Source organism: Coturnix japonica, chromosome 15 (assembly GCF_054131305.1).
Source record: "Coturnix japonica strain WE chromosome 15, WE-NBRP24, whole genome shotgun sequence".
NCBI lineage: Eukaryota > Metazoa > Chordata > Aves > Galliformes > Phasianidae > Coturnix > Coturnix japonica.
Window position 1 is genome coordinate 12,128,822 of NC_140677.1, and position 27,582 is coordinate 12,156,403.

At 35.2% G+C, this 27,582-nt stretch overlaps 1 protein-coding gene across 5 annotated transcripts in view; it reads right to left on the bottom strand.

The window, feature by feature from the left end:
• The window catches only part of CACNA2D3 (calcium voltage-gated channel auxiliary subunit alpha2delta 3), a 337,205-nt gene that overhangs the window by 105,114 nt on the left and 204,509 nt on the right, over positions 1-27,582 (bottom strand). For all 5 annotated transcript variants that reach the window (XR_004308777.2, XR_001558078.3, XM_085516473.1 and 2 more), the window contains exons 12-13: positions 17,990-18,068; positions 12,977-13,110 (exon numbers count right to left, since the gene is read on the bottom strand). Coding sequence is in view for 3 of the 5 variants with exons in the window: in XM_085516473.1 (XP_085372599.1) it covers positions 12,977-13,110; positions 17,990-18,068 (213 nt within the window). In the remaining 2 variants the exon portion in view is untranslated. The remainder of the gene's footprint in view (positions 1-12,976; positions 13,111-17,989; positions 18,069-27,582) is intronic.

The following is a 27,582-nucleotide window of genomic DNA, read 5'->3' on the forward strand; positions in this document are numbered from 1 at the left end:
TAAACTATGTCATTTTGGGAGCTTTATCAGGCACAATCATGCCAAAGTGCCCACACTTTCTATCTGTTTTTCTGCTAGTGCCTCTTCCTCTTTCTGATGATGAACAATAAAAGAAGACACGTGATCAGACATATATATGTTTGACTTGCTCCTAGTTAACCAGTTTTGTTAATATAACTGTGGCCGAGGTGCAAGGTATGGCCATTTACTGTCTTCTGCTGCTTGAAGGATGGGGAATTTTACCTTCCTCCTACTACAGGTATAGCAGGGTCAGGAGCCTGCAGACACAGAAATGCCAGTGAAAACCTGAGAGGATTTTTAAACAGAGAAACACAGACTTCATTAATGATCCCTATGGAACACTGTAAATCTTGCTACAACTGATAAAGAGCAAGTTTAGTGTGCAGGACCTTGCAAGAACACAGTGAAGGAAAGGGAAGTGGATTTGCCTTCAGATCCTTTCATTTCAACCTATCTTTCCCAGATGCACCACTACCTTCTCTTTTATTTTTTTAACCAGAGAACATTTCATATTCTATTTTATACTACAAAAATATACTCCCACCAAGAATAGCAATCAGAGCTGACCTCTTGTCTCAAACTGCTGTTTTTCATAATACATCACAAATAGACTAAATAGTTTTACAGAGGGATTTCAAACTTCTAAACATAATTTTTTAAAAAATAACATATTTTTAAATTTATTTATAGGCTATTATGACAGTAATGACATTTGCAATTGCTAAACAGATTGGTTTTTACATTGATTCTAAAGTTCATCAATATTTTAAGGTAACATTTAAGAACAGTCAAGTAAATTTTTCCCTTGATTCAACTGCTCTTTTCAACTCGGGTGTACTCACATAAAAAATGAAATGAATTTGGTATTTGTAGTGTAGACATATTCACTGACTTAGAATTGAAGGTTTCTGTAGGCAGAGTCATCCATTAAATGATATTGACCTCAAAAACTAATTAATCACCCAAATAGATATTACTGTTTTTAACTTTACGGAATGCTTATTTACAGAGTGAAACCATTAAACAAGCTTGAGATTTCAGCCAGGTACACTGCACGAGACTCACATGCTTACTCATGTTTTCTATTGCAGAATGCCTTCTATTAGTCCAACATGTCTTAGTGAATCAGTTTGTTTGTAACTAGCTACTTATGTGGCCATAACCTGAGCCATACTAATGCTTACATGTGTGCTTATGTGTGTTTCCAAGTAAAAAGCACATTTAAAACTCATATACCATTACGATCTTCACTTTGGATTACTATGCATCCTTCCTCAACATGGGCAAGAAAGAAGAAAGTGAAAATGTTATCAAATGCATTAAACAGCAAGCTGTCAGTCATTCTGAAAAATGAGTTCAAAGACTCAGTGGGTAATCTGTCCAGATCCACCACTTCACCAAAGGTTTCTACTTTCATTGCTTTGATTCTAAATTCTATTTGGTCTATGCTTTTATATTTAAAGAATTATAAAATGAAAATAAGTTTCCCTGTTCAAATCAGAGAAAGAGACAATGTGTCTGTGATGTTTATATATACATATAATATATATATATCTATATACATACAAATGTATATAGATATTTAAGATTTCTACATGGTCGTGGTCATTGTTAACACCACAGAAAAAAGAAACTCCAGTGAAGCTCATCAGAGAAGGTCAAGACAAAAACAGACAATAGTGTATGTGTGTGCCAGATACTTTATAATATGGGCCATGTTTTAAGACTTCACACAATGTAGGGGTGATTAACAGTTTACACTCGCAAAAAAGAGATGCAGTGCATGTCCTGCATTGTGAGGCTGGCTTCCACAGATCTTATCCAAAATGGCAAAAAATTTGGGGGGAGCACAGAGAGAAAGAACATTTGAACTCTTTCAGTTTTTAGCAGAAAGTTTTGTTTTCCTACTTTAAATATGTTTCAATGATTCTACTTGCCACAAGGTACAGCATTTAAATCTCGCAATTTGGGCAATTTTTCTTTTACAATCCGTGCATTTAGTCTCTTCTGTGATGCCTGTAAGAACTAGTAGCATTACAGGTAACTATGTGCATACAGAAAGACATAAAATTCAGCTTCCTACTGAGATGTTCCTGATGTTAAGACTTCAGTATAAGTACTATGAGTGATGATAACCTGCAGCTTCCTAGGCAGCTTACATAGGAAAATGCATTTGATATTTCAAGGGATTCTATAACAAATCTTTCTCTGTTCACATAATTGTTTTACTATGCCATCACATATTTTACAGTAACTACAGCAGTTCAGTCAAGGACAGACTGCACTGCATACAAATTATTCCAGTCAGAGGAAATTTAATGTTGCTATGGAGAAGGGCATCATAAAATATAGATGAAAACTATCATGCTAGCTCTTTCTTTACAAATATTTCTATAAAGGCAGAAAGAAGAGATGCTAGCTCTTGTGAATATGCAAAAGAGAAAACATAGTATCTTTCAGACTAGAGATCAGATTAGAATTAAATCTAGAATTAGAATTATTATTTATTATATAATTAGAATTAGTCTGAATTGATGCTGAAAAATAGTATTCTGCAAAAACTTGCTCTGAAATCCATAGTCTAAGCCCACTCACAATATTTAACATTTGACATTATTTTGCTCTTTGTTATCCTTATTGTAGCTTCTCTTTGTTCCATTCGTTGTTATAAAAGTATTTGGCAATCTACTATCTGATTCTAGAAGTCTGAAGCAAAGACTGAAATCAGTACAGTGCTAAAGTGCTAGAACTAGTTCTTACTTAGAAATAAAATGTTGAAAATTTTTATTCAGGGAAAAATCTGCCATTTTAGTTACACCCTAAAAGACACAATAATGATAGAAATGATAAGCTGTCCTTTACACTTACTAAAAGTCATTTCTATGCTGGGCACCACGCATTGAGATAAAGTATTACATTTCATTCTTTTTTCCTCAGTTATCACTTCTAAAAATACAATACTATTATAGAAACTTTTATTTAGCTACCACAAAATACCTTGAAGATTATGTCAGTAAGCCAGTGGTCCAGAACAGCTCTGAATGAGGAAGTATGCTGGAGGGCATAATGAGGTACACACTATATGTTCAAAAGATTACTTGAGCTGATAAGTGTTAGGGGATACATTTTAAAGGAAAGAAATAAGGCACTAAAGTGTTATCGCTGTTTCATTTCATGAGGAAAAAAATCCACAGATACAGATCAAGAGCTCTAGAAAGCAGTAAGAAGTGCATGAACTGCAGAGCTAATAAATTAAAAGCTTCAAAGAGCTTTATGAAGGGAATCATCTTTTCTCCTATTTAACAACTTGCAAACATAAACTGCTTTATCTTCAGAAACATCTGCACAGTTTCAGAGGAAGCATACACAAATGAGAAGAAAAATATTGTGTGTAAAAATAGTTCATAAATACTGCACTTAGAAACCCAAGAGTGAAGCTCCTGTACATGAGTGCATGTGCTTTTTTGCTTTGTAAGGAAAGGTGGTATACTCTGTGCAGGTGTCCAGGTTTGTTAATAAACATTTAAGAAGCAAATGTTCAATGTTTATTCAGAAAACAGCAATTGCTAACACTCACTGACAGCAAGGTGGCCACTGTGTGCCTCCAAATCAGTATCATGTTTTCCAGTCTTCATGCTTCAGAACAAAGCTACTGCTAATAGAGATGTACGAGATCAGACAGCAGGTGTTTAAGTCACTAATTGGTAGAAGTATTAGTTTAAAAATATATCATGAAAAAAAGAATTAAAAAATAATAACCTTTAATCATATTACATAATTTAACACTACGAAATCTCTTAGATAAATTCCTAATCAACAGATACTTAAAAACAATATATTTTTAGCAGCCTGTGGAAAGATTGGTATAGATCTGTCTGGTGCTGACGTATACTGATAAAGCATTCCAATCAATGCTAATCCTTATTCATTAGCCCTGTTCTGAGAAACAGTTACTGTTTCCATATCCTTTTAATCAAAACATGGGTAATGTATCTCACCATTCTAGTTTTACTCTGAGATTTTATAGCTACACTGTATTGTGAAAGCCATGAAGCATTTCATGGACTTTTCACACTGCAAGTTGACTTCATCAGGCTATTTAAAGATTCACTCACTTTGCAGAGTTACATTTCTCATGCTATTTTATTTTGCAAGAAACTTTCTGTCTGTACTCTTTACAACTTGAAATTTCAAAGCTTCCTAAGGGCCACCTTGACCTGATGGCCAAAAAGTAGGACGCTTAAGCTGGAAGAAAAAACAACTGAGAGCATTTCTAGACGATCTGAGTCAATTTCAGCTATGCAGTTTGCCATTATTTAATACAATGTTTATGATATCTAGTTCAAAGAATTCTTTCAGCCTGCAGCAAATTTCCAAATTGTCTTTTGCTTTTTTTCCCTTATTATATCACCTAGAAGATTAAATAAATAAATAAATTAATTAATTAATTAATGCCGCTTCATTCCTTCGCTTGAGGAACTCATAAGATATGGAATCAGAATTCTTTTAGCTATCCCCGAGTTAGAACTGTTTGCAAATGCTAAGGTCATATTCAGGCATGTCAGGACCTAAAAAGTGGCAAATTACCACCTTGTAGTTAGCTGCACTAAAACCTCAAAATCAACTTGTGAACAATGGGCTGTATGTCCATATTATTAAACTAGACAGTAGCAAAAAGAAAATAGAGGATTGAAAATCCAATTTTAAGGATTTAATTTGACAAGGAAAATGTTAGAATTATTCCATCAGCCTACAGAAGTACAAACCCAATCTTTAACTGAGTTTTAACTATTGAATCCGTCCTCTGTTTACATCAGTGTAACTCAAGGTACATAAACGGAGGGTATGCAGAGTAAATTTAATAGGTATTATCAAGAAATGTTGCCCATATGGAACCCAAGTATACAGCTGATTTAGGCACTTTAGGTGTTTTTGCTTTAGGTGTTTTTTTCACTAAGCAAGACAGCTCTTTGATGTAGCTGCATCCTTTCTAGTATACATCCCCTCATATTATTTTCTGCTAATAAATAAACTCCATTGTAAAAATTACTTAAAAATTGTTGTTATTATGTAAAAGAAGCCCTCAAATGGAATGGCTATTGGAGGCCCTTTATGTCAAATCTTACTACAGAATCTTAGGGATCAGAATATTTAGAATACTTTGGGATTTTAATATTTTACCAAAAACTAGGCAATGGAAATTTTAGGGTGATTACACATTCCCTCTGAAAAATCTGACATCAATGCAGTCAAAGTGGTTCTGCATCCCAAAGAAAATGCTAAATATTCTAAGCTTTCTCTTGATACTCATGTTGATGATCAGATTTTTACCTACTGGGTAGATCATCTTTGAATTAATTGTTAATGGAAATACTTGCTGGGAAAGATCTGATCTGACAAAGTATTTCTCCAATGATGTGGAGAAAGGTAAACACCTTGCTGTCAAGCAGCAAGGACAACATTATAAAAACATCCTATTCCTTATAGAATAAAGTGCACTTCTGAATAGTTTCTTCAGAAATTACTAAGTTCAAAGTAAATCTTAATCACAATGACTGTGGCAAACATAACTTTCATGTGGGTACTCTATTATGTGTATGAATGAGTTATATGAAATCTCTTGATTGTACAAAAGTATCAGAGCTATAAATAACAGCTTCAATATCTGCAGAATAATAGACAAAAGAGAAGATTACTTCCTTTTATTCTTTCTTCTTCTTTTCATTTATGCACCAAATTCTGCCACTGCAGCAAAACTTAAATAGCAGCAGTAATTTAATGAGCCTTATTATTTCAGGTTTTACTCCAGCAGTGAAGATAAAGTATATGACATCTTCACTGTCCTCTTTCTTCTATCTAGTCAAATAATGGCATACATAAGATCAGGCCATTATGCCAATGAATTATGCTAACTTCAATGATTTCCAGCTTTATCCCTTAAATAATCTATTATATTAAAACTGAAGGCAAATACACAGAGAAAAAAAATGTGATATATCTGACCAAATAGAAACAACTTCCCTGTAATTAGTTACATTTCACTCAGAATAGAGGTATTAAGATCAAAGATGGGCAAACAGTTTTGGCTGCAAATCTCTTTAGGTAGTTAAATTCATTAAGAATAGAAACATCCTCCTAAATGTTGCATTCAACATAACATATGGAGACCTAGAAAAAAAATTCTCCCTCTAGTTACTGACTTGTCACCCTTTGATTGTCATTTCTGTCATAATAAAGCAGAAAATTATCTGTGAAACATTGGAAATAAAAAGCATTTTCTGTCCCCTCACCTAGAGGCACTGTACATCATTGGTAGACCACAGCTGGAAACGGTCCCAAACTGCTTTATCTCTAGTGTGCAGGTGTCTGCAAATGAGACCAATACACCTTTTGGCATGAATATGCCTGTTAATCACATTCAGTAGCTGAGCAATTCACTGTAAATAAGCTATAGTAACTGGTGAGAGAACATCTAGCAGGTGAACCCTACAGATCCGTGTAATTCCACAGATTCTTTTTAACATACATCCAAATCAGTTTTCCTGTAAGAAGAAACAGAAATTCGGGGCAAAGTAATTGAAGGACAAGATACATGATACTTACAGCAAAGTAACAAAAAAAGCACCCTTTAACTATTAATGGCAATGCAATGTTTGCACTTTACAGCTCTCACAACAGAAAATCACGTTCACATTTAAATTTAATGACTCTTTACTTCCAAAATTTCATTACAGAATGTGATTTGAGGATGTAACTTCTCTAGAATATTTTAAGAGCTGTAAACACTGCACTGTCCACATAATTCCATGGACTATGTTTAATCAAAACAAGCAAGAACTCCACAATTTTTAAAGCTGGGACAGGACACACAGCACTTTTATGGAAACCTTGTAGAAGAAAGCAATATGATTTGAAAGATTTGAACATTCATTTATGCATACTTTCATTTACTAACCTTAATACTTAGGGTCTCATAGATGGACCATTGCTTATAGTGTTGACCTGCACTATCTGTGTCTTTACACCACCATCTCTTCTCCTTCTAAACAATAAATGGCTCGTACCTCATACTTTGCATGCATGTAAATTATATTAAAGAGGTATCCTCATTTAACCAACAATGGTCAGTGGCAAAAGTAACCTCAGTGATGTGAAAGGGAAAATTCTCATTAAAATATTCAGCACAAATTAAAAAGAAAAATTATCTTAGAAGGCAGGAGAATATGCTGCGGATGTCCACATCATTAAGTAGGAAAGAAAACAGAAGGATTATTTAGAACTGTATTGTAGGAGATTGCTTTAGGAGATACTCTTAAACATCTACAATAGTAAAATTTCCATGTTCTCATCTGAAGCAATTTAAAACAAAAGAGTAAATAGCTCCAAAATATTTGCTTAGCTATCAAATTCTGAAAATATTTTCTAAAACCCGTTTAAATAAACTCTTTTGCAGGAACTGCAAAATCCAGTCTTGAAATTGGATTTTTCATGTATATAATGCACTAATGCTGAAAGATGAACAAAGGCCAAAGTCAGTTCACCTATCATATAAAATACTAGAAAAGAGAACCAACACACAGCTAAAAGCAAACACGTAGCACTACTTTAATCTCTTTTCTATGCATTAATATAATGCTTGTCTTGGAGCAGAGCTTCTTAACACTGAGTTTTGTTGTGACTTTACAGCTGCTTGCTGATGTCGCAGAAAAATAAAAAGTTAAATCCGCCAAAGCATAAAGAACTTTAAAATGCATTTAAAAAAATCAACTGCATATCTCAAAGTTTGAAAAAGTAGGATGTGTATTCTTCATTTCTCATGCAAATATACACTAGGAAAAATAATTATAATAGTAATCCGTTTCAATGGAAATAAAGTACTGTAATATTTATAGTCTGAGCCAGAGTTATAATGACTGTGGGGCGAGAAGTGAAGTGTCTCAGCATGTTCCACATGTTTTTAACACTGTTCCTAAAGGCTCTGGAGGCTATTAAATTTAATGAACCCATCTGCTATGAAATAGAGGTCCAAACGTAATCAGTTTTCTCAGTGCCATATAATACAGATGGCATTCCATGTTCCACATCCCCAGCAGGAAATTTTATGTTCCTCTTTAAGTGCAGAACTTTTGTTTTTGCTTGTGTTTTTGATGTTTTAAACATCTTTTTGATGTATAGCATATAGCATTTTATAGTGTAAATACTATATACATAAATACACATGAAAAGTGTTAATTCATTAAAATAAATACTGCCATCTCTTTACAACATTTTTTCCTAGTGGCTTAGAAAATCAGCAATTAATTCTCTGTAGTAATACTCTGTGCTTAATGCAATCACTGATAATTGCCCTAATAGCATAACTCCCAGCGTTAGCAGTGGAGTAAAGCAAACACATAATTTATCAAAGTAGTTTACTTCAAAAACTGCAAAGCACACACATATATATAAGTATGTGCATGGCATGACCTAATTTGTATACACTGAATCTAACAGTGTACATACTCTTATGTATCTTAAGTATCTCTTAAGTATCCATATTCCTATCAGATCAATATGAATTTTATTTGGCTGTGCATGTCTGCATTTTCATTTGGGGGAGGGTTCCCAATTTGTGTGTTTTGTGGGGACACACTGTGACATGTTTGTTGCACTGCTGGTGTGTGAGCAAGGGCTCTAAACTCAAATTAAAGCAGCGCAGCTTCTTTGTACTGATTTGCACCCTGCTGCCTAACATAAGTAAATCGGATGTGCATTTGCTAACAAAAAGAAACAAAATCCATTGTTCTTTGGAGCTGTATCTTAAAAGATAATGAATATGCATTAATTCTATCCAGTTGAGAGGTTTATTCATTTACTTTCTTGAGCACTCATTATGTTTTGACAGTTGACACAGATCTTACTGAATATGAAGCAGTTAATGTTGTTGATATTTCATTTTTTCTAGATTCAGCAGTAAAACAAACAGATTAGAGCTGTTCAGGAAAAAAAAATAAATGAGAATGCTTAATTACTGTGACTGGAAATTTTGGAGAAGAGACCTCATAGACATGACTTGCAGACTTTTCTATTGGACTCCCAGTGAAGCTCCCACAGACAGCCCCCAAAGCAGAAGCCTTAAGGGATGTTGCACCTACATGTAAATATGCGCATATATATATTTTTTAATTCTATGTACATTTCTTGTATTGATCACCCTTGCTATTTTTCAAGCACTATCTGTAAGATTCCAGCATAAATACAGCAGACTGCTGTAATTACTGGAGCAGATGGTCTGAATCCTCAAAATGGAAAAGATGAAATAGTTGGAATTATAGTATTTTTCGAAGAAAAATAATCTGGGCTGAGAGTTGATGAGAAGGCACTCATTGGCTACTTTCTAATTTTGCTCTCATATCTCTGTTGTTAAAAGATTGCTACAGGTCCATAGCAGACAAAACAGTGTTTGAAGAATCTTATTTTAAAAATAAACCTACCTGATGGAAGGCCTGATATTCAAGCATGGCTTATTCTCCCCCAAGTGTATTTATATGAACAAATGTTAAAGCAAGAAAAGGAAATCTTCATGGGAATATCAGAGCCAGTTAGTGTTTATGACATACCCTGATCAAACCCTATTAATTATGGCCACAAAGGAAGAGTTAGATGGTATAAACAATTTCTACACTGAATAAGGAAAACAAACAAACAAAACAAAACAAAAACAAACAAAGCTAACAAACAAAAAAGCTACAACACAACATCATCACAGTTCTCCAATTTTTAAGACTAGCATTAAAAAAATCATTTACTGTCTCTGTGTAAATTTCCTTTTAGCAGCTGTGGATTAATGACATTTCCTGACATTCAGTTCTGCAGTGATTAGCAATATTTACTTGCCATAGATATATGGGAGAATTCTGAATACCCTGATGTACTTTAATGCATTCCAATACTACAATCTATAAGTTACTTTGGAAATAGAGGCCCAGGGAACATTTACCATGATAAAAATGCTAACTACGTCTACTTATTATAATAGCATAATTAACTTGTGCTACCAAAAGCATTTGAAGATATCTCTGGGAACAGAAGCTAGTGGAAATGGGATAGTATTTTATTTTTGTTACTTCATAAAAGCTCTTCTGTGCATTGAGCAGAAATAAAATTGAGTGCATGGGAGAAAAACTAAACAGCACAATACCTTACCCAGAACTCCTAGATGGAAAAAATGCCAGCATAATGGCTTTGAGTCTGTTGGAGCTTTTTATATCTGCACATTATACACAATCTCATGCACAGCTCTGCTGCTTCTCTGAAACTGGATTAGAATTCACCACTGATAAAGAGTTGTATCCCAGAATCAGTTTCCACAGTCAAAAATATTTTGAAACTGATATGACATACGTCTGAAGTGTTAGCTTCCTATACTGCCTACCAAATTTACGCAAAGAACCTGCATGAGTACACTGAGAGTAGTTTATAAGAATGAAAAGAACTAAACTGAAATTGATGAATCGTATATATAATAATTACAATACTCATTTTTAGGTTTTCATAAATACTTAGTCATGATCTGTCTGAATGCTTTTTGTTTTTTAATGAACTCTTCGCTTCCAAAGCACTAGACAACTCAAAATATTAAATGAAGTAATAATTTGACCTTTTTATGAAAAGCAATCCTCCAGTTGGAAAGCGAACAGGGCCAATATGGTAATGCATGTCTGAATGTGCTCACAGCTTGAAACTAATAGCCTGAAGGAGATGAACTCAACGGTGCATTAGAACCAGAGAATATCCTAAGGTATACTTATGAGAAACAAATTTCCCCAGAAAGAGTGAGAAAAGGTTCAAGTAAGTCAAGTTACACGCTTCAATAAACAAATTCTCAATTGTAAGCATTTAAACAGTGGGAATTCAGGTGCCAGCCCAGTCTTTCTTTTTCCATTTCCTACAGAAAAATAAAAGAAGTAATGTTTCTCCCCATTCCAGATGTTATCAAGAGAATGAATTAAGGGCTTCTGTATTTTATAGACAATTACCCATCTTCCCAAGATAGTAGCTCTATACATCAGTTTACTAAAATATCCCAGTGCCCAGGCACTTTTCCATTTTCCCTCAGTGTATTCACCAGTCTTGACCTGCTATGGCTGCACATATGCTTAAAAGAAGTCACTGACCATTTCAATAATGTTACTTTCCTGAAATAATTTCATACTTTATAGTCATTATCTACTCAGGAAAGAGTATCATTAGAAGCTTTCATTTGGAAAACCAACTATTTTTGAGGACCCATTAGGTTATTCTATGTTCTGAGGCATTAAGTACTTGTAGGACCTAATGACATTAAAGTAGCAGTATCGGAAAAAAATTTGACCCAGTTTTGAGGCAGAAAATTTATACCTAGACAGGTCTGGTGGAATGCTATCCAGACACCATTATCTAGGGCATATCAACCAGATGTCCTATCTGCAACTCTTACAGTGTCTCTACACAACTGAACACCAAGATATAGCATGATGGTTCTTCTATTACACTTCATAATCTGCCTATGTTCAATATCTGCCTATCCCCTTACTCTTGATAACCCAAATTCTCTTCCCCTGAGACCTGCAAAGATCCAACACTTACTTTCAGCGCATATCAAACTACTGAGTAGAGAGGTGCAAATAGAAATGAGGCTGGTGCTAGGAGGGGTGTGGAATATGGAACCACGGGACTGAATTATGACACAACACACTGATGGACTTCTATCAAATATTTCAATCTCAAGATCTTACTCTAATGGTATTGGCAGCACCTATCAACTACTAAACTATTACAGAAACAGCACTTCAACTACTGTGAAGCTGACTTTGGAATTAGCTCAAGATAGTCTTCAAAAGACTGTTTCTCAAGCAAATTTCTGAACAGACAGCAACGATGATTAAGACCAGTTCTCCAAAGACCTAACTTAAAAGGATTTCAGAAATCTGTTAATTTTTTCTGAGGGTCAAGGGCACCTCTTAAGATCACAGCACTCCTTTGTCAGAAGTCTTACATTCATTGACACTGTTTTTGTCTGGATCCTAGTATGCTCCAACATATTGTTGCTTGCTCTAGAACAGCAGAGACGGTCAACTCTCATTTTTGGTGAGGGTGTGAGAGAGACACATTACCAAAACACAGTGACACGTATTACACCCATATGTGCGGTCCCAACAATCCACCCATGGCTTTTTTGACACAATTGGATGACAAGAACATTTAAATTTTCTGGCAGCACACTTCTATTTCTTAGCTAACAAGGTCTAAGCAGAAGCTGTGGATGTGCAGGGACACAAATTGCCTGAGAAAATGTAGAGGATCATTTGGGTGGCACCTCTATAACTCCAAAGCAAAATGGCCAAGGAATTGGCTTCTTAAAGGCTTTTACAAGGATGTCAAGTTAAAATTAAATGGTTATGACAATTTTGTTATCAGATCACCCACTCAATCTACTTTAAAAGGTGAAATCTATTTGGTCTTTTTCCCCCACTAAAACAGCATAATTGTCATTTAGCTGCTGATCAACACCTCTACACTAAAAACATTGATCCTTGTCAGCCTGCACTTTTACATCGACATAGTCATATATTCTGTCTGACAGCATATAGAAAAAGTGTTCATTCAATCCAACCAATTTCTGTTCAGTGACCATGCTGATTAAGGAAAGGAAAAAAAAAAAAAAAAGTTTTTGGAGGTCAAATTTAAACACAACGCTATCACTCATATTTGTTTCATTATTTTCTGTGTAATTTATAATATATAAATGCCCGGTGACGTTCAGTAGTCTCAAACTACTTGCTCGTAACAAAGATGTCAAGATGTGATTTTCTCATTGAACTGGAGCATTCCAGTGACAGAAATGCACAACTAGTGTTTTTTAACAACAGTTTCTCTATAAATTCCTCATTAAGTATAGTTAGCTTACATTAAATGATTTCTCATGCAGACTTACTGTGCTGTCAATATATGCCTCAGTCCATACCACATCATGTTCTTGGTCAATAACTTTTGGTCGGCTAAGAACATGGAGGTACTCCATGACATTCTCTTGGACATCAGCTAAGGTGGAGATCTGAGTAAAAAACCCTGTGAAAACAGACAATTTGAAGTTACAAATCATGCAAAACCAATTAAAGATTTCAAGATGTATGATGGGTTACCTCAGTTGTGTTTTCTGCTTCTTTGTTTCCAAAGGAGAAATGCAAAGAAGGAACATTTGACTAGAAGCAGCCTCAAAGAGTTAAGTTAAGCCTCAAAGAGGAAGAAGTCAGTAAAGCTGTTGGCCATTCTTGAAGTCTGGGTTCCCAAGGCTGCTATGAATTTCTGCACTGCATGTCCTAAATTCTCTATTTCCAGAAAAAATCATTGCCTTTATTTATTTGTTTGTTTTTTGAATGTGTTAGCCATTACATTTGTACAAAAACATCTCACCTTAAGTTTGGCCAGCCTCAAGAAGCCTTAATCATTAGAACTAGTTATACAACAGCAGTTGCAAACATTCTAAAATATTCATCCTTGTAGAATGTGTCTTTGATAACAACAGTGTGTTATTTTCAAATGGTAGGTCACTGAGAATGGAGACTCAGACAGGAATTGCTTTTCTAACCAATTACAGCTTTGTTAATCCTTTAAAGCTTCACCTACAACCTAACAGCACTGAGAACAGCAGAGGCCACAGCTATTTGAGCTGTCACCACTTCCTCTTCATTCCTTGGATGTCAAGTATCTTTATACGTCATCACCTTGGCTTTTGGAGCCCACATCATGCAAGGGTGACAAAGGACTGACAAATTTCAAGGCTACAGTTTCACCAGGACTCAAACCCCTAAAAGCAAAGAGCACACAAGACACTGCTCAGGGACCTCCAACTATGTTCAGCCAACCCTGTTCTTCTGCACCAAGCACATACTTTCAATTGTCCCCATGGACAACTCTTTAGTTGGCCTTAAATAACAGACTTGGGCATTGTTTTATTTCAGCATTTTCCATGCAATTTTATATCATTACCCCAATATTCTTTCTTTCTGCTGAGCTCATGAAAATTTCACTGCATGTAATGTCAATACTTCTCTCATACAAGTGTGCAAATTTATAGATGGAACAAATATTTGTTTGCACTAAGTGTTGTACAGTTAACAAAGGACCAACCGCTGTACTTACAGATTTTATATATTAACAATATTTGATAAATATTATGGCTAAAATGTTAGAACAGGTTAACAGTTTGAAAAAATGGCACTTTTCCTAAGGTGATGAACAAGATGACTTTAATCAAACATTACTTTTACATCCATAGAGGTTGAAACTGCAGTTAGCTAATACTTTTTAATGTAATGCTTCAATTAAAGTCAAAATGTTAAAGGTTAATTTAAGAAGCTCACAGATGTTTTTGCTTGGAAAATTATTTAATCACGGAATGTAAATTACCTTTCAGATAGAAAAAAGCCTTTCTGGAAAATAATAATTAAATCTGATTGCCTCCTGAAAAGATTTTATATCCATTTTTCAAGTGAAAAAACTTTGCTGTGTAACATCTAAATGTTTGTGCCATACACACTGATATATGTTGCAAGACATTGATGATGGTGAACACTGTTTGGTTTTCATTTAGATGAGACCAATATATGGATCAGGTACTGCCAACCTAAGCAGATTACTCATAACTATTGTGCATATGGTTCTGTATTATATTAAAAACTTCTGTTTTCTATGAACGTATGGTCCACCTACTTATTTTTTTCTATAAAAGTTTTTTCTTAAGTTCCAGTTTCCATTACAATAAAGCAAATAGCTATGCAAATCACCTTTCCTACATTTTTGATATTTGTTCTACTCTACAGAAAAAATTCTATAGTATAGGTAGAAACAGCATTTGGCAGGGTTCTCTTAGTTCACTTTCTCTCCATATTTAGACCTTTCGATGATTCATGTGTTTGCAGCTATGTGTGACTAATGTCAAACCTCACAAGAATTAACTTCCTACATTGTTCAATTAAACTCTCCTTCCCAGAGATCAGAGGTACCCCATGGGTTTAAAATCTTACCCTTCCTGTAGCGAGGCTTAATCATCACATAAAGACATGCTCTGAAGTTCTGAGCACAGTTGCTGAGTCTGTGTAAGCAACGGCAGCAAGCCTGTACTTAACATTTTGCATTCTCACACATGCTTCTCTTCTCCCTGGTGTGTGAACTATGCCACCCCAGAGCTCCTTACACTCACTGCTACTTTCTTCTCCTCAGCAGGGAAAAAATTGTGAAAGGAATGGGTAGGATTTGGTAATGACAGGCATAAGATATGTATCATCATATGGTTAAACACAGACACTTATGCTCTGACTTTCCATATTACACAGTGTTACACATATTACATTGCAGTGTTTCTGGATAGTTTGTTTTTCTCTAAAACATCCAACATCAGACTTGGAACTTTTAAAAATGCTTCCAAATACATTTTTAAATAGATGCTTCTCATTTTCTGGACACATGCAAAGTAGGTGCACTATTATTGAAACTAATAAAATACCCAGAATTAAAAATTTCCTCTTTGGGTAGGGACTAAGGAGGGAATTCATTGTTTCACCACAGCTGTAAAGCTCACACAGAGAATGCATCCCCCTCCTCTTAGGAGGCCTCTCAAGCAGGTGAACAGCCTGTAACTGGCTGCCTGCCACTCCCCACAATAGCCCACAGTGCAGGAGGTGCTGGGGTCATGCTATTAATGGGAATGGATGTGACTGGAGCTTCCTGTGCACAAGGCTTCCCTTCTAATACAATAGCCTATAAACTGCTCCAGCTGGGGCACAGTTTGCCTCAGGGCTAATCTGTCCTCTGCTGGCAGTTAGATAGCTGCTATCAGACCTCTGATATGCAAAGCATTTGCTCTTCACTGCTTTCCCAGCTTCTGCTCCTTTGTACTGATGAATCCCCTTCTTTGTCCATTTTCCAATATGCTAACCACAGTGATGCTGGCTAATTAATAAGCATTCAAAACAGAGGCTGTCAAATTGCTAAGACAGATTATTCTGGGAAAAAAGAAAAACATAATCTACTACTGTCTGCTTTGATAGTCAGTAACACATTAACTCCCATCTTTATTTTACAGCATTCTGTTGGAAGTGACTGCTGAGGAAAAGGCAGTGCCTGCTTATTTTAAAACCCAGCACATGCACACTTAACATTAGGAAACTTTTACCTTCCTGCAATTGAGGATGTTAGTAAATCTTAATTCTTTTCCTTCACGTGCACTGTCTTATGGTACACATGAGTAAATCATCGCAAAATTCACAAACCACTCTAGAGGGACACTGGGGTTCTTGAATGTTTTAATGCATTTAAAATGGTTTGGTGTTTTGCTTCATTAAGCCAACTCCCTCTAGATATGCCCTACTTATACACAGAAATGAAACAGAAAATGAAGGTGGGGGGAGGGTGTTGTTCAAGGATTCATCATTGGAATCTGGAAGCTAAATAAGTTTTGCAAGGTGGTATGAATTTCCCCTGTGATCCTTTTTGATGGAAAGGACTGCTGTCCACTGTCTAGTCAGCTGGAAACCCACCAAACACCCTTCTCCTCTGTGTTGTGAATTGAAGTCAAAAATCGCTGCTAGGAAAATTGATTTTAGAGCCATTGACCCTCAGTGACAGCAACATACTTTGGCCCACCCAGGAAAGCAGAAAACTGCAATCCAGCCATTTAGGCAATCTTTAGAGTGGCTTTCCTACACTGCTCATCTGTCTGTGCTGTAATCCTTCCTCTCGCTAGGAGAAAATGGGTGAGCTGTAGCTGAAAACTGTAACGGAAAAACTCTAAATCCATAACACCTGACATGATGACTGATGCTGCTTCCAGTTATGATTTTGAAAGTTATAAAAAACTATTTATTTTTTAATTATAGGTAAAAGACTTTTTTGTCATTGTAAGCTACCAGAAAGCAGATATTGTATCTACTAAGCAGAGTGTAAAAAAAAAAAAAAATGTATAGAAGAAGCAGTCATTAAACTGTTCAGTTGATTTCACATGAGTAAGATTCTGACTCAAAGCAATGTGGCTCTGAAAAGAACAAAGCTGTCCTGAAAAATGACAACGATGACCCCTCAGAGAATAAAGACGTGGACCAGATGATCTAGTGAGGCAAACTCTACTGCCTGGTCCTATTTTCTGAGTTGCTATACTTAGATCTTTATGAATCTGAAGAACAGAGCTAAAATATTTTGTTGATTAAATTGTCTTCAAAAAGATGCTTCAAAGGATTCTTATACTATTACTTAAACTAAATTATGGTGTAATATTAGCTGATTAAGACAAGACTTCAAACTAAGTAATTTCCATCAGCTGGACATAACAGTAGTTAAAGAAATAATGACTAAATGGATAGCACCTGAAGCAATTCATCATAATATAATGTGGCACAAAGGAAAAAAGAACTTTTGCCAAGAAAAAAGGAAAACCTGAAGACTAATTAATTTTGCTTTCTTTTTTTTTTTTTTTTTTTTTCTTGAATCATTCTTACATTAGTCAGCCCTTCTACTGCAGCATCTCAGCATCTTATGTGTTTAATGCTCTTTCCTTACAGAATAAATCTGTTTTTTCAATTACACTGTCAGTTCCTCAAGGGACAGGATGTCTGGTGTTTTACATACCATGACTGACTCAACAGTGTTCACACACAACATTCTTAGGCGACAAACTAACTACGACTGAGTAATAACAGCAATAATGGGACAAATGCTTTGAATCTAAACATTGTTCTCTTAATTAAATTTTAAGAATAGACCATCAGCGAGCTTCAGACATCTAAATTTGTGTGTTACAGACAAATAAGCTTTTCCCTTGGAAAAAAAATAAACATCCTCTTTTATTAGACATCAGTAGCACAATATCTCTATGCAGATACAACCAGGTATTCAGGAAGAATCAGTAATACAGTTTTGAAAGCAAAGCTTTTACAGTAGAAAGCCAACTAACCTTTGTTAGCACAGGCCATCCACTTCAAGTTATCAGCAAAAGCAGCTTCTCTTCCAATCAGATAGGTAAAAATACGAACCTGAAAGTAAAATGAAGAGATCAAGTCAATTAATACTGCAGTCATTTAAAACCTATACAGTGAAATTTCAGATACCATGTAGTTGGGCTACATTCATGTATGCGAGAAGAAAGACTCAGAAACTGAATGGATCTTGTGGATGGATCCTGTCACTCCCATAACAGAGAGCATCCTTTTACATCAAATAATTCTTCCTGTAAAATCAAGAGCCTATAGTATTAAATGTGAGTCTTCGCATCTTTTAAGTCATAATTATTATCAAATTATCGACTTTACAGATATTCAGTTAAAATAAAGTGAAATATCTCTGCCCTTAAATCATGACTGGCAGCCATCCTTGCTTCTGAAAGCAGTTTTTCCCCAAACAGCAGTCAAATACAGATATTTCAGTAAAGGTATTAAAAAACAGTGCAGGAAAGCATCCAAAATATTTGCCAGATACACTGCTTTTCTCATCAGGTGGACATGTGTAAAGGAGTCCTTCCAATCAAGCAAATCAATCACAACTTTATCTACTGCATGCAGTGCAGCATCTGTCTTATATGTGAATGCCAGCTCTATACTACTTGCTTTTAACAGGACTGAGTGAATCACAATTGTGTACTGAGAAGCCTGCACCTCCTTTAAGGCTTTATAGAGTTTGGCACTAAGCACTAGAAAAGAGAGACAGTCCTGAGGTCAAAACAGTCACAGATTGAAAAGCATCCCTCCAGAAACATGTACAGGACAGATATTTAAGAAATAAACCTTTGTAACTCCTATCAGACTTAGTAGGCAATGATTAAACTGGAATAGAGAAATAATTGTTTATTTAAAATAGTTATCTAAAGTTGCCATTTAAAAAAAAATGAAATCGTAAGAGCATTCCCTTTTCTTATGTCACCTCAATTGCTGTCTTTTATTGTACTTTGATATATTTCTGATTTAACTTTGCACTCACATAAATAACATCAGCACAGACACGATGTAGAGTAATGCTGCTAAAAATACATGCTATTTCTGATATATAATTTTCACAAGCACAAAATAACGACAGCAAACTACATGATGGCTTTTGCGATGTGACGCTCTTTTATTTTTTTGCATTATTACTGTCAGTACTGTACCTAACATGCTGCTACTTGAAGAACTCTATTCTGTTCTTTCAGGGCAATGGGTCTGATCTGAAAGATTATCATTGATTCATCCATAACTTCTATTTGTCTGCGGCTATATCTTCATATGACCCATACAACACACAGAACAAGAGAAAACTTCTTCCAGGATGCTCATGAGAAATTATACACAAGAAACTATGAGGTTTTATCTCATAAAAAAAACCCCTTGTATCATGAGGGCAATGAAATGTAAAAACCATTGCCCAGAGAAGCTGTAGAACCTGCACTCTGAGAGACAAACTCCTGAACAGCCTGATCAGAGCAGCATATCTTCAGTTACGATGCCTAAAGATAATATAGAGATAGTGCTTGGATCACAAAGTCCATTCTAGTCTTTAAAAGGTAAAATGTTGATAAAATTTGATCATGATTTACATCATTAAAAATATAAATACACTAATTGTGCCGTATTATTATTAAAATCAAATAATACGCATAATTCAATCAAGTGTCTAAAGAATGAATGCCTTATTGATAGCTACCATAACCATTAATTAAAAAACATATATATCTTTATTCTCTTAGCACAATAAAAAGACAACACTATGATTTATACTCTAAAAATATAGCATGAATCAATGTCACGGTTTATCTTTCTGAAAATAATGCTTGAATACAGCCTATGATGAGACTGAATACATCTGAGAGATTCATATCTAACCACCATCTTTAATCTAAACAGAATCAAACTACACTGTGTTCCTAATAAAAGGAGACCAGCTTTATCTGAAAGAATGAGCAACAAGCATGATTATAAGACCAGGCAGCAACAAAACTGCATTAAGACTACAAATGAAATTTCATCACATAGGTATCATAGATCATCATGAAAAATGGATGGCTTCTGCGATACAGTTTCAAGGATTTTAGTGATCTTTCTCTGAGTGCATTTTAAACATGTAGTTTATTTACTTGGTATCTACTCTTTCTCTATAAGGTATTTTAAGCATCTTCAAAAATACTGCTAATTGGTTGGCATTAGCAGTAAAAATAAAAGCTATGAAGTAGTCAGCTAGCAGTGAAGATAAGTTATCAGTTCATTAAATGCTGTTATCCATCACTGTCATAATGAGTTGTGTATTAATCTCTGCACTTGTCACTGCACGTATCAAAAAAATGATGTTTACTAGCTTTATCGTAAGGTACAAAATCTTCTATAAAAAAAATTCTAAGGAAAGCAACATCTGTAAAACACCATTTCTCTACTGTTCATTACTTAACAGAATGACGTATTCATAGTGGCTTGATAAGAAAACAACCATGTAAAATCACAGAAAGGTATTTTAGGTAATTAAAGAAAGCAACAAAAACAACAACAACAAATTCAGTGCCTGGAGAGTAAAAGTCTCTGCAAAGACCACATTGAGACTCTCCAGCACTTGAAGGGAGTTTATAAGCAGGAGGGATACCAACTTTTTACATGGTCTGATAGTGACAGGATGAGGGGGGAATAGCTTTAAAATTAAAGAGGGGAGATTTAGAGATCTATGATTAGGTTAGATGTTAAGTGGGAATTTTTTACTCTGAGGGTGGTGAGGCAGTGGAATGTGGTGTTGTCCAGAGAAGTTGTGGATGCCCTATCCCAGAAAGCGTTCAAGGCCAGGCTGGATGAAGCCCTGCCTGGGCAACCTGATCTAGTATGCAGCAGTGCTGTCTATGACAGGGGCATTAGAATGAGATGATCTTGCAGGTCTTCTCCAATCCAAGCCAATCCATGATTCTATGATGTTTGGAGTTATACTCACTGCTCTTGGACAGTGTGCAGCTCCTACAGATGTGCCAGAGACTACCATTTCTTTAGGACAATATTCATAGAAAATGGAACATGCAACATAAAAGAAACTGAAAGGGCAGTGGAAATAGAATCTTTAACAGAGCTCTTGACTTTCTCAATTCATATTTATCTGTATTTTTTTCTAAAGCAAACATTAAATGCAAAGAAAACAATTTGAGATTGATGTATTTTAATTATCTTTTAAAAGCGGTTGTAGAAATCTCCCATATATTACCTTCTTATTATGTCGCAGACATAATAACTTTCTGGCTCAGAAGGATCACTTCTGGGAAAGAGTATTCCAGTCAGCTACTATTCTTACTAAAAGACTGCTGCATAGGCCCAAATGATTCTGAGGCATAGAATTATATTCCTATTAAGAAACAAACCAACTCCAACAGTGCATTTTATGACCAACAGCTTCTATGCGCAACACCACAGACTCTGGTCCAAACCACTAACCCACAGTGAGCTAGTGAGAATAAGCACAACATATCAACAGTTGTCACAAATTTTGCTGGTAACAACCCCCATGACACAGCAGATCATGACGACACTGAATTGCAATTGCTCAGTATTTCACTGAATTGCTCATTAGTTCAGCAGTCAAAATTAAGTGCCAATCTTGGACGAGAGAAAAATACTCAGATTAATAGTAAACACTTAACTGTATAAGCTACCATTATGTTTTATCTTTTTTCTTTCTGGTTTCTCAGTCTCTATGTTTTACACCCTTTCTGCCTTACTTAGGCATTGATCACGGTTTGGATTACATGGATGGTTTGCGCTCCATCTTTTGATGTATCCATGAGATGCATCGCTTTGAAAAATAAGACAAGAGTACAAATAAGTTTCTTGCTGTTACAGTCATGGAATATTCTGAAGATTGAACCTTTAAACTCAGGATAGATAGATTATATAATAATCTCAGAGATTCATGCATTCAACCATTAATAAAGAAAATGAAGAATGACAATCTAAGTGACAGCTATTTGAGTGCTAACTACATAATCTGAAATATCCACTTAACAGTTTCATACATTATGAATAGACTAGTCTGCAGTCCCTGAACTGCCCTCACCTCTGAAACTTCATTTAACTAGCAGCAGAGAGAACAGAAATCTGTGTTAAGTGAGAAAAGTTGCTCTGCAAAATTCTACACACTCAAACTGTGAATTTGTATCTTCATGCCAAACAGGCTGAAAAATTGTCTTTCCAGAAACTTAAGATACAGTGTGAGAGGAGAAATGGGATTTCTGCTTGCAGCTGACAGTGGAGACATCTGTTTGCAGCTGCAAACTACTTCATGGACACCTTCAGAAAAACAGTCTTTCCTTTCAGGCTTAACAAGAAATAACAATAGCCTTGTGACAAGAGCTAGGAAATTTAAGTCATAAACACAATATATAGATAAAATTCAAGTTTTTATAGTTGCAAGTTTTGATAGTCCCGAAATGTTCCAGGTAGCCTCTCTGTAGATGACAAAATTGATTGATTTAGAAGAACTGTGAGACTGAATAATTGCCTGAACTCTTAGGGAGCCTTACCATAAGGAACTGCCTCATTACAGGAGCTCTCCAGATCCGCAGGTGAGAATAGCCTGAGACATTTCTCCAGTCAATACATGCGATGACCAGACCTCCAGTTAGGCACTATTTCTATATTTGAAAGTATTGATTAGCCACCTGATTGGAGAATCTGGGTGATTCAGAGAGTACATCAGGCAGTTACTGCTGTAGAACTAAAAGGATACTTGCAGATTTATCAACCATTACAGCATTTCAAATATCTTTTTTGAAAACGTTTATATATTTCCTCATATTTTGTTTCCTGCAATTGCACAATGTATCCAATTTTATAACAGTGTCTTCTATTACCATGATGTCCTAAACACTGTGCATTGTACCCTAAGTAGCCAGTGAACAGTAAGAGAAACAAATCTCCACATCCCCCACCCCAAATTAACAGGCCTATTTAGCTGGAAAATAAGATTCTGTAAGCAAAAACAGTAACAAAGACAAACAAGACAAACATTTAATCTGTCTGGGGATCTTCAAGCAGCTGAGCCCTGTTTTCCTAAACATCTGCCTCCCCAATAGCTATTTGTATAGACCTACCTCAGAAATAATGTGCAGGAAAAAAGGAAATTGATGCTCTAGTTAATCCCCTGCGGTCAGGGAAGAAGATTACTATGTTATACTCACCTGCAAGAAGCGTATCCACCCACCCTCAAAGTCTGGAATTGTTGAGGGTCAGTTTTAGATAATTCAAACAAGATATGGGACACAGTGTGGGGAGTTTTTTTAGTCTGTTTTGTTTCTTATAATGCCAAATAAAGACAAAAAACTTGACAGAAATGGAAAATCTAGAGAAAATTACCAAGATCTCTAGCAGAGGTAATGCTTACATCCTTTGTAGATTTACAGAAGATTAAAAGGCAACTCAAGATTAATACAGCATTATTTCCCACTGTAAAAAACTCCCCCTAATAAAATAGAGATGGTGTTAGGAGAGAAATATGGGATTTTGCTATTTTCACTGCAGAAGGATAGATCAGGTGATTAGAAAGTGTTCTTTCTAATTAGCACAAGATTTATTGCCTCCCTCCAGGAATTTAATACTTGGCAGTTTTGAAAGGAACAAAATGTCTTAGGCCGCTTATGGGACAAAAGTTCTAGCTGCATTACGCATTGCGAAGTATTGGTCACAGAACTGGGCAAGACCAGTTCCCTCACAGGTAGATGAGGATTGAACAGCTCTGCAGCAATTGCTGATTAATTATACATAGAGACTTGGCAGAGCAAATATTTTGCATTAAATAAGCAGTTAAGATTTGGCATTTAACAGCAAAACACAAAATAAGCCTTGGAAACATTAAATCCTTCTTAGAAGTTTAACAGTCTAATCAACAGCAAATTTCCAGATTTTAAGAATATTAATCTTTGGGACTAAAACAACTGCTAGAAAATTTAAACTCAAAGACTCCTTTATTAAAAAAAAAATAAAAATAAAAATAATAATTAAAAAAAAAGTTCTGATTATTTGAAAAAAGGGAGATTACAAAAAAAAACCAAAAAAACCAGTTTCTTATCTTCACTATAGCTTTAATTCTTAACAAAAACTCTAATATTTCTGTTACTTTTACAGATCACTTTAAGACAAACGGCTTACATGTCATGTTAGATATATCTATAGAATGCCAATAAAATCTTCATAGAGCATCTCTAAGTGTGTGAGATTCCGCATGTCGTTACATTTAACAGCTAAGCCTGGATGATCTTCTAACAGCTAATTCAACTATCACTTAATGAATTGTGTATTTTCTTTCTTCAATGTGTAAGTGAATTTGGTGAAATTTAGAACAGTAATTGTGTTAATAAAATGCAAAATAGCAGCCTAAACAAATTAATTTGCCTGAATAGAGAGAGTGAGAAGAGATTAGAACACAAACCATGACATAACTAACTTTCTTGGAACTAGCTGAAGCTTCTTTGGAAAAAACAGGCTCGTACAATTCCTGCTAGTACACTATTTGGCTTTCTTGTATATCATTTATTTTGGAAGAGTCCATGAGAGAAGATCAAAATCAGACTAAATTCTAAGTAACCAAATACTGCCAACTACTCCACTTCTAGTATTATATAGTTATAGGATGAAGTACTAAACAATGGTAACTCATTTACAGTGTACTTCACTGTACACAGCGCAGACGCAGATTAGAGGATGACATAATGGATAAAGCGACAGCCTTTCACCCTTGGGATTCTGTCCAGTCTACAGTCCTATCAGATAATGGCTTTGGCAATCTCCACTAGTCTCTTTTGGACACTAATCCCCATTACAGAATCTCTATAATTCATCATATAATTTAATACACCTGGCAACCTCACCACCAACTCATTCTTTTGTTACGTAATAGCCCAAAGTGAAGTCAAGGGTGGTTAATGCTCTGACAACTGGCTATTATCTCCCATAACAGCTGATTTTGAATGGATTATTGCATTCATAAACCATCCCAAAAATTGGCAACTGAGAAACCAATGTAACAAAATAAGGTGATGTTTAGAAGTTTTATCACAGATTTTCTACCAATCTATAATGGAGTTTCTAACATCCAAAAAAATGCTGGAGAGGAAATTTGAAATTAATACTACAGATTATGAGCCACGAATCTGAGGGCTGAATAAGCTTACAGCTAGAAGAGTTTGACTATTCTGAAGTTACTGATGCTTTTTTTGCCTTTGTTGTTGCTGTTAAATAAATAGTACATTTCATCTTTATTTTGCTTCAATAACTAAATCATCACTTTATCAGAGCACTTCCCTGGACTTAACTAGAACAAGTGCACCTTCACAGAGTACAGATGCAAATCACTGCACAGGTCTTGAGCTAAACATTTTAAGTATAAGATAGCTTGATGTTGAGCTCCAATTTCTAAGTCCACGTTTGGTTCTGCACAACAGAATTTCATGTGCTTTATACTACGTTCAGTAGAATAAAGCTCAAATTCAGTCCACAAGCAATGGGTAGTTTTGTAGTCTAGCATAGAAAACTGAACTCTACTTACTGAATGCTAAGAATTTTGAAAATTACAAACACAGTAATAAAAATTTGAAGGCTTTGTTTATAGGAAGAACAACTAAGAATTAATCATGGAGTTCTGGGATTATCTTACTAACTCACTGAAACAAAACAAAACAAAACAAAAAACAAACAAAAAAAAAAAAAATTCCAAATGCAAATATTGCTCTAACAGAACAGCAGACTCACTGTTTGGCAAATTCCAGTAGGAATGCGTGCTTACTGTTGAACTTCCTGGGTAATCAGAAATTTCCGCATCAAGAAACACTCTGATTTCCCAAAGAATTTGTTCCTGAAATTTCTGAGTTGGTGAATGAAGAAATAAATGAGATTTTAGATTAAAACTGTACGTTACGCTGAAATACATTTTGTTCTTTATACACTGTGCATATCCACCATGAATTGTTTGAACTGTAGCATTATAGCAAAGACATTAAAAATAGACATCTTGCTCCTTTAACTTGACATTTCAACCAAGTGAACACAATTGCTGTTCAGACAGGGTATATCAGTCAATACTATAAGTACTGTACTATCTTTAAGTTTATCTTTGATTAAAAATTAAATTTAGCTCTACTTTATCATTTTTTTGTAATCGTACAGCATTCATGTGTTCCTGCAGTTAAGTCAAACTAAATATTTAATACACTATTCTAATTAGCTACAAACTATTACCTGATTTAAGTCTGTAAATGAATGTGAAAAGACTCTGGAGGCCTAAAGTTAACCTTCATCCACTTCAGTTATATGAGAGAAATTACAGGCTCTAATTAGACTCTTCAAACTGCAATGAAATAGAATTTTCATAACCAGCTTATTAAAAAATGAAGGCCCCCTTGGGACAGGGCAAATTGCTTCTACCCTGATCCGCTTATCCTTGTACAACACCATACAGAAGACTCGTGTTGTCTGACTTACACAGCTCATATTTCTCCCAAATTAATGAGCACTCAAATTATTCCAGCTGCCCCCTTGGCACAGAGAAAAATTGAAAATCCATGGCTGCCAAGTGACGTGTATAACCCAGCTGCTAAATAAAACGTGCTTAAGGGGACACAGCTGTTGAGGTGCCTATTTACATTAAAATAAGTCCATGGATATAGAACAAATGCCTAAAGACAGCAAACAGTTTATCATACTTTATTTAACCCTTTCATTAGAGCAGGTCACAAAAATCTGCAGTCGTTTATAGGCTGAATGTAAAAGCATGGCCTTTTCACCTTTTGATTTATTTCTCCTTATTTGTCTAATCTTGGAAAGTTTTTAATTTTCTTTTTCAGTACTGGTAAACTCACAGGAATCACACTAAACACTGCAACTCATCTATCAGAAAGGGCAGCTGATTTGTCAAGACTACTATGGGAAAAGAACAAACATGAAAACTTTCCCTCCATTTCCTGCTCTCCAAACATGAGCAGTGACGATAAGCATTATTTTCTGGACAGCAGAACTTCTGAAAATGATGCTTTGCTGAAGTTTAAGGTAGAAACTTGTAGAGTAAGAACAACAACAACAAAAAAAACTATTTAATTTCTGTGCCTGTAGTGCAATACAGAGCATGCAAACTCATTTCTACATTAAACTGAAGATATTAGGTACTGTTTGTTTAATGCTATTTAGTATAGGATTGTTTCCATAGAGTTACTGCCTTCCAAAATAATAATAGTAATAATGACAATCATGATGCTTGGTTTCATAGAACATATTCTTAAAATGTTTCATAAAACATGATTGTAATCCAATTGACCTGAGAATTACTGTGTTTGCTTCAGAGCCATTGAAATAACTGGGACCTAGAAAAGTTTCGAGTAGTCAATGGTTTATTTACTTTAACCTTGACCACAAAGCTTAGTTGTGAACAGTCACTTGACAGAAATATTATTAACAAAGGGATTAGGAGCTGAGATCATATTTGGAAGAAGATAACAGACAAATTAGATGTGTTCACATCAATAAGGCCTGACAAAATTTCCCATACAGTATTCAAGAATCTAATCAAACC